Source organism: Colobus angolensis, unplaced genomic scaffold (assembly GCF_000951035.1).
Source record: "Colobus angolensis palliatus isolate OR3802 unplaced genomic scaffold, Cang.pa_1.0 Scaffold21, whole genome shotgun sequence".
In the NCBI taxonomy this organism is placed as follows: Eukaryota; Metazoa; Chordata; class Mammalia; order Primates; family Cercopithecidae; genus Colobus; species Colobus angolensis.
The window spans coordinates 6,383,756-6,391,883 of record NW_012115266.1 but is presented as its reverse complement, the minus strand read 5'-3'; the positions used below and the strand labels follow the sequence as shown (position 1 = coordinate 6,391,883).

The following is an 8,128-nucleotide window of genomic DNA, read 5'->3' as shown; positions in this document are numbered from 1 at the left end:
TACACCTGGCAGCCTGGTGTATTTCCACTCTACCCACTCAGAACCTTGCCTGCAAGCAGTGTCCCCTGCCCCCAACCCCCCTCCCTCCAGCACCCAGGCTGAATTCCATGCCTTCTCTCCAGCTCATGTAACTGAACTCCTCCTAGCAAAGGCTAGCGCCTGTCCTCATCACTAAAGCCCATCCTACCTCCCGCTTGTCACACTGCCCCCGGGTCTTCCCTATCAGCCTACACAGTTATTATTTCTTCCTTCTTAGCCCCTTGTCCCTCTAGCCACTGTCTCATTTGTCCCTGTACCTTTTCAGTAAAGCCGGACTGTGTTTTCTGTAGCAGCTGCCTCCCATCTCTCTGGAATCTGCTTCAAACTTTCATCCTCAGCACTCCACACGAAAATTGCTCCTTTGGCAAGGTCGCTGTTGACTTCCATAAAATTCAATAGTCTTCTTGGTCCTTCTCTTTTCTTTTTTTTTTTCCCCTAGACGGAGGAGTCTAGCCTCTGTTGCCCAGACTGGAGTGCAGTGGCATGATCTCGGCTCACTGCAACCTCCGCCTCCTAGTTTCACATGATTCTCCTGCCTCAGCCTCCCAAGTAGTTGGGATTACAGGCGCCTGCCACCACGCCCAGCTAAGTTTTCATATTTTTAGTAGAGATGGGGTTTCACTATGTTGGCCAGGCTGGTCTCAAACTCCTGACCTCATGATCCACTGGCCTCGGCCTCCCAAAGTGCTGGGATTACAGGCACGAGCCACTGCGCCTGGCCGGTCCTTCTCTTTCTGATCTGGCGGTTACAGTGGGCCGATCACTCCTTCCCTGAGACAACTTTCTTCCCTTGGCTTTTCAGGCAGCTGCTCGCCTGGTGTTCCTCTTCCTTCACTAGCTGTTCCTTCTCAGTTTCTCTTGCCGTTCATTCTCAGCTCCCAGAGTTGGAACATGTCATATCGTTGTCAGCCTTTTCCTTTCTAGAATGTAAGGGCCTGCGGGTTAGGGTGTTTGCTTCCTGCACTGTGATATCCACAGTAGCCAGAACAGTGCCTGGCACAGCATAGGCCCGGCTTATGTGTTTGGTGAATGAGTAAGTGCTTAAGTATCCCCAGCCATAGGTCAGTGTCTGTACTTCTCCCCGGGAGATCTCATCCAGGTTCACCGCTTTCGATGCCATGTGTGTGCTCATAATGCCCACCTTGGCTGCTCCTGCCTGGTTCCATCCTCTTTTCCAGTTGCCAGGTGACATCTCTACATGGTTGTCTAAAAGATCTCAAACACTGTGCCACTGCACTCCCGAGACTCTGTCTCAAAAAAAAAAAAAATCTCGGCACATTGAAACGGAACCCCCAGTCTCCCCAATGCACCCCACCCACAGACTCCACAGTCTTCCCTTTCCCAGTGAACAGGCAGTCCCAGGCTTCAGTTTGCTGTGGCCACACCCACACAGTCATCCTCTTCTTTCTCCAACCCAACATCTGTCCAGCAGTTGATCCTCCAAAACAAGTTCAGAACTCACACTGCTGTTACCACATCCACTGCCACTACCCTAGTCGAGGCTGGCTCTCACCTGATTCCTGTAACAAACCTAAGCTAGGTCTCCTGGCTGCTGAGCTTTGCCCACTATCCTCTGCTCTCCTGTAGCAGCCAGAGTGTCCCTGCTGAGAACACAAGTCAGATCCAGTCACTCCTCTACTCACGGCCTTCCTGTGCTGCTTCTGTTGCACTCCAGATAAAAGCCAGAGCCTTCATGGTGACCAGTGAGCTCCCCCCAGGCTCCTGACCTCTCCCCCATACTCCGCTCCCAGCACAGGCACTGGCCTTGCTGTTCCTGGGGAAGCCAGCATGCTCCACCAGGGGGTCCACATTTGCTCTTCCTTGTGCTCAAAATACTGTTTCTTCACCCATCTGCCCGGCTGGCTCCTCACTCCCTCTGTGTCTCCAGTCCTCTGTCAGCTCTCTGCTATCCTATCTCCTTTCCCTGGTGTACTTTGCTACTTTGCGTCTGTCCATATATAACATACTGCTTTTTTTTTTTTTGAGACGGAGTCTTGTTCTGTTGCCCGGGCTGGAGTGCAGTGGCCAGATGTCAGCTCACTGCAAGCTCCGCCTCCCGGGTTTACGCCATTCTCCTGTCTCAGCCTCCGGAGTAGCTGGGACTACAGGCGCCCGCCACCTTGCCCGGCTAGATTTTTTTGTATTTTTTGGTAGAGACGGGGTTTCACCGTGTTAGCCAGGGTGGTCTCGATCTCCTGACCTCGTGATCCGCCCGTCTCGGCCTCCCAAAGTACTGGGATTACAGGCTTGAGCCACCGCGCCCGGCCAACATACTGCATTTTTTATTTGTTTATCCTATTTATTGGCTCTGATAACTAGAATGTGAAGTCCCAGAAGGCCACTTAGGCAGCTCCATTCACCGCTGTACCCCTGGCAATCCAAACAGCCTTGGGCAGATAGTACTCAATAAATTATTGTCGAATTAATGAACAAATGAGATTCATTGTTCCTTCAGGGAGCGTATAGTTTATCGGGGAGACAAACCAGCTTCTGGGAACACAGAATAGAATTTGGTAGGTGATAAAAATTCGGTGGCAGCCAGTAAGTCATTTTAAATTCCAGCACATTGCACAGCAAAATTGTACCTGTTTTCTCTGCCACATTGTAAATAATCGTGTCTAAAAACAGGGTAGAAAAGGAACACACACAAATGAATCCTTCCCAATATAGACAGTGCAGTAGTTGAAATCACCATTTTCTGTTTTTGCCTTTCAATGTAATGTAACTTTTTTTTTTTTTTGAGACAGTCTTGCTCTGTTTTCCAGGCTGGAGTGCAGTGGCGTGATCTTGGCTCACTGCAACCTCTGCCTCCTGGGTTCACACGATTCTCCCGCCTCAACCTCCCGAGTAGCTGGGATTAGAGGGGTGCACCACTATGCCTGCCTGATTTCTTTGTATTTTAGTAGATAAAGGGTTTCTCTGTGTTAGCCAGACTGGTCTCGAAGTCCTGACCTCAAGTAATCTGCTCACCTTGGCCTCCCAAAGTGCTGGGATTGCAAACAGGAGCCATCACACCCAGCCCTATTGTAACATAAATTTTGCACACATCCCTATTGCATGCTTGTTTTTTATGGCTGCGTGCAGCCACGGCAGTCCTCAGTCCTCTTTCGTCTGCCTCGAGGCCCAGCTTTGCCCATTGTGAGTACCTTCTCCATACTGCTAAGGTGGATGCCTGAATTTGGTGATGTAGGTGTTGACACTCAGGAGATGAAGAGCCTGGTGGAAGTTCACCAGGGGTCTTCTCCACCGTGTGTAGTCCCTCATGAACTCCTTGGTGGGCACAGCTATGCCTCAGATTTTTTCTGGGTGTTCCCACCACATCACCTCTGCCCCACTCAGGCAGAACGTGTTAGGCTAGGATGCCCAGTAAGTTTGAGAGAAAATGGAGTTGGCTGCAGGTAGGAGTTCTGGGGAGAGGCACGCAGCACCAGGCACTCTGTGCCAAAATATGCGCAGGAGGAAGGTTGTCTGGCTTCATGTGCTTATCCCTCGGGAGGCTGTGAGCCTCATTTTCTAGCCGGCAGCAGTCCTCTTTGATCACCCAGGAATGGAGCTTCCTGCCATCCTTGGACTTCCCCTCATGCCAGGCACTGGGCTGTGGACATAATGAAAGCCCTGGAAATGGGGGTACAGTTTGCAGAGCTTCCAGGGAGCATCCTCATGGTGGGGTGTCTGGGAGGCTCTGACTGCTCTCTGCTCTCATCCCTGCCCAGCTCCCCCTCCGGGGCTCCGCGGGACACTGGATCTCCAGGTTATCCGCGTGCGGATGGAGGAGCCCCCAGCAGTCAGCCTCCTGCAAGACTGGTCCAGGCACCCCCAGGGCACCAAGCGTGTGGGAGCAGGTGACACCTCAGACTGGCCCACGGTTCTGTCAGAATCCAGCACCACTGTGGCGGGGAAGCCAGAGAAAGGGAATGGGGTTTAAATTCTTGCTTTCCTGGGGAGGGAGGGAGGGAGGGAGGAGGCAGCATCCCCCTGTGGCTTATAACTCAGAGCTGCCTGGCTCACCCATCTGGTGGAGAGAGTAGAAACAAGTGCCAGGGTAGGAGGGGGCTGGGGCAACATCCACTGTTATTTAGGGGCACTGGAAAGTGTCTGTTCCTGGCCAGGCCTGAGGTCGGCAAGGGTGGTTGAGGCTGTTGTGCAGTAGGGCACTGGGCCTGTGGAGAACACCTACCCCAGTCCTTCGCTGACCCCCACCTCTCTTTGTCCCCCGTGACCTCCTCCCACCCTCCCCCCGCTCCCCACCATTCTCCCTTGGCACAGTGCCTTACACTAGAGTGGTCATAAGGGGGTTTGAACTGAGTCCCACTACCTCGGGGGACACCTCCCCTCCCCACTTGTTCAGGCTCCTAAACCAGGACGCCTCCATTACCTCTTCCTGTCCCACCCCTGCAGAGGCCTGAAGCTGGGCCTGGGCACCCCATTCACTCCTGTTCTCATTTACATCTGTTTTCCTGTTGTATATATCACCTTTGTTGACAATAAATTATTTTTTTTTATTAAGAGTTCCGTCTGGGCCATCATTGGGGAAAGGGGTTTGCTAGCAGGATACCTGGCCGCCTAGAGCAACCTTGAGGGGCAGGAGGGTCTTAGGGGGAGCCAGGGAGCCACCTCTCCCGAAGGTGGGACAGCACCAGGGCAGGCCTCTGTGGAGCCCAGGGACGAGGGCTGACTTGTGCTATCAGTCACCTGTGGGCCTCTCACCCGCTCCCTCCTCTGCTCTGGAAATGGGGTCAGAAACAATTTTCTTTAACATTGTACCTTCTGGCTCACCTGGTAGGCCTCTGCCCGAAAGAGGTCACTGTAGAAGCACAGGGGTGCTCACAGCCAGGGAGATGGGAAGATGGGAATTAGCCTGAGCTTGCTTGTTCTTGTCTTCTTTTTTTTTTTTTTTTTTTTTGAGACAGTTTCATTCTTGTTGCCCAGGCTGGAGTGCAGTGGCGTGATCTCAGTTCACTGCAACCTCTGCCTCCTGGGTTTAAGTGATTCTCCTGCCTCAGCCTCCCTACTCCCTAGTAGCTGGGATTACAGGCACCCACCACCATGCCCGGCTAATTTTTTGTGTTTTTAGTAGAGATAGGGTTTCACTATGTTGGCCAGGCTGGCCTCAAAATCCTGACCTCAGGCGATCCACCCACCTCAGCCTCCCAAAGCGCTGGGATTACAGGCGTGAGCCACCACGCCCAGCTTATCCTGAGCTTTCTGAAGTGAAATGACAGTAGAGCCAGCTTACAGGTGGAAAGAGTCCTCTCCTCCCTTTCCCTGTGATGGTGAGGTGGGCACAGGGGTCCTAAACTCAGCCCTGCCTTCTCCAGCCCTGCAGGCCTGCACCCTCAGCTTCCACCTTCATCCCACCCAACCCTTGGCCTAATTAAACCCAAACGCTTGCTGGTTTCCCCTATTCCCTGGACCACGAGGAGGCCACTTTGGGTCTCTTCACCGGATTCCTTACCTTCATAAACTAAACCAACAGGTGCCAGATCTGTGTGCGGTTTTCCCTTTGGTGAGATGGAGCACACAGGCAGCCCCCTCTCAAACCCCAGCTGCACTGTCCTGTTTAGAGCAGGTGTGATAAGCGGGACTGTACACCTCTGCACCTGCTGACAAATGTGCACATAGGAGAAGTGGGGGCACAGGTGGGACTTGGAGGGTAGCTATTCCTGTAGGACACAGACATCGCCACTTTTGTGTGTGTGTGTGTGTGTGATGGAGTCTTGCTCTGTTGCCAGGCTGGAGTGCAGTGGCGCGATCTCAGCTCACTGTAACCTCCGCCTCTCAGGTTCAAGCGATTCTCCTGCCTCAGCCTCCCGAGTAGCTGGGATTACAGTGCCCCCATGCCGGCTAATTTTTGTATTTTTTGGTAGAGACGGGGTTTTGCCATGTTGGCCAGGCTGGTCTCGAACTCCTGACCTCAAGTGATCCACCCACCTTGGCCTCCCAAAGTGCTGGGATTACAGGCGTGAGCCACCCACCATGCCCGGCCAACGCTGCCAGATTTTGAGACTAACCAGGAAGTTCATCTCAGGCAGGCAGGGTCTGGGCCTGGGTAGCGTGTGCTGCATGCTCCCCTGATGGGGTGTCACCATGTGCCAAGCCAGGTATGAGGGATCTCACAGCTTGGTGGGCTCCTGGGACATGGTCCCTTCTCCCCATCTGACAAGCTCAGGAGGAGCCTAAAAATGTACAGGGTCTTTGTCTAGGGGACATTAAAAAACAGTGAGGTGTGGTGGACAGAAGGCAGTGGCCAAGGCTTCAGGATGCCTTGTATCTAGGGTGGCTCCCCCACTGCATGACGGCAGGCAGGCCACGGAACTCCCATGTCTCAAACACCATTATCCATAGATTGGCAAAACTTGGATCCTACCTGATAGGAAAGAATAAATAATGCTAAAAATCTGGTTCTGCAAACTCAAATACTGCAAATGGTTTTCTCCCATCCTTTCAATCCTGTGACTTGTGTTTACATTTATGCCAATGTGCTTTTAAAACAACATGACTGTGTTGCTGGGTGTTTACACTTGAGAAAACATATGTAAACGTTTGTGTAAAATTGTGAAGCTAAATGCACCTTTGCTGTTCTATGATTAATGGCTTAGCCCTCTAGACTGTGAGCTCCTCGGCAGGGACCAGGTTGTATTGACTTTGTTTTCCAAGTGTCCTGCCTGGGGCCTGGCACATAGTAGGTGCTCAATAAATGTTTCTCGAGTGCCCTCTGGGTGTGTATTCCTGTGTGATATTTTTCTAGTGCGTGCTGGTCCCTGGAGTGTGGTTCTCAGCACAGGGTGGTTGCTACAGTGACTGTGGGTGGGAACTTCATCCCCACATTGTGGCCAATAGGGGTCTCCCCAGCCTCAGCCAGGACCCTGGGGACCATGTGAGTGTGTGTGGCCAGCAACTGTGTGTGGCACCTCTGGGCTTCCAAGAAAGAGTTGGAGAGAGTGGGGCTGAGGATGTGACTCCAGCCCAGGCTGGAAGGACCTTACTGACAGTTTGCCCAGTGCTTTCCTACTCCACACTGGCTGGGAGTCCCTGACCCCGGTCCTGCATCCTGGTGCAACACTGGGGAAACTCTGCACAAATGTCGGTGACTCTCAGGGCTGGTGGTGGCATCTTCATCCATGTGGTGCTGAAGCCCAGCCATGCGTTTAGCTGAAGAGGTTGGGGAAAAGGGTGCCACTGCCCCCGACTGCTGAGCCACACACCCATTCCCTGACCTCCCAGTCCTCCTTGGCTCTCTGCAGCCAGCCACCTCCTGCCCTCCCAGCTGCCTTCCTTGGAATCCAGGTGTGGAAGATCTTTTGGGATACCTAACAAGGAAAAACTTTCTACATTCCCAGTACTTTTGACACCAATGTTAGTGGGGAGGGGGGCGCCCACACCAATTCTCCACCTCTCCAGACACCAGCCAGCTGTCCTAAAATTCAGTTCTGACACTCACTACCCACAGTTAGCCCGGACCCCACAGGTCTTCGAAGGGCTCAGTCCCAGCAGACTGCCCCTGCTTTAGATACCAGTTCTAGGTCCCAGCTTGTCACCTGCACTTCTGACCAGCCCAAATTTGGAAGTTCCCACAACCCCCTCCTTAGGTTTGATAATTTGCTGTAATGGCTCACAAAATTCAGGGAAACAGGCCGGGCGCGGTGACTCAGGCCTGTAATCCCAGCACTGTGGGAGGCCGAGGCCAGTGGATCACTTGAGATCAGGAGTTGGAGACCAGCCTGGCCAACATGGCAAAACCCCATCTCTACTGAAAATACAACAATTAGCTGGGCGTGGTTGCGGGTGCCTGTAATCCCAGCTACTCGGGAAGCTGAGGCACGAGAATCACTTGAACTCAGGAGGTGGAAGTTGCAGTGAGCAGAGATCACGCCACTGCCCTCCAGCCTGGGCGACAGAATGAGACCCTGTCTCAAAAAAAAAAAAAAAAAGAAAAATTAGGGAAACATTTACTTACGTTTACTTACGTTCCCTGATTTTTTCATCCCTGGCGTAGGGATGAAAGTTGCAATCCCCTAATCACGTGGTTGGTTCCTCTGGCCACCAGCCCCATCCTCCAAGAGTCATCTCATCAGTGTCAACTCAGGTG

General features: G+C 52.7%; 1 protein-coding gene across 1 annotated transcript in view; it reads left to right on the top strand.

The window, feature by feature from the left end:
- Positions 1 to 4,547, top strand: part of LOC105512349 (chromosome unknown open reading frame, human C11orf84) — an 18,358-nt gene extending 13,811 nt beyond the window's left edge. Inside the window, exon 6 of the mRNA XM_011942781.1 lies at positions 3,753 to 4,547. Within this exon, the coding sequence (XP_011798171.1) occupies positions 3,753 to 3,964 (212 nt within the window). The 3' untranslated portion in view covers positions 3,965 to 4,547. The remainder of the gene's footprint in view (positions 1 to 3,752) is intronic.
- Positions 4,548 to 8,128: the final 3,581 nt, after the last annotated feature.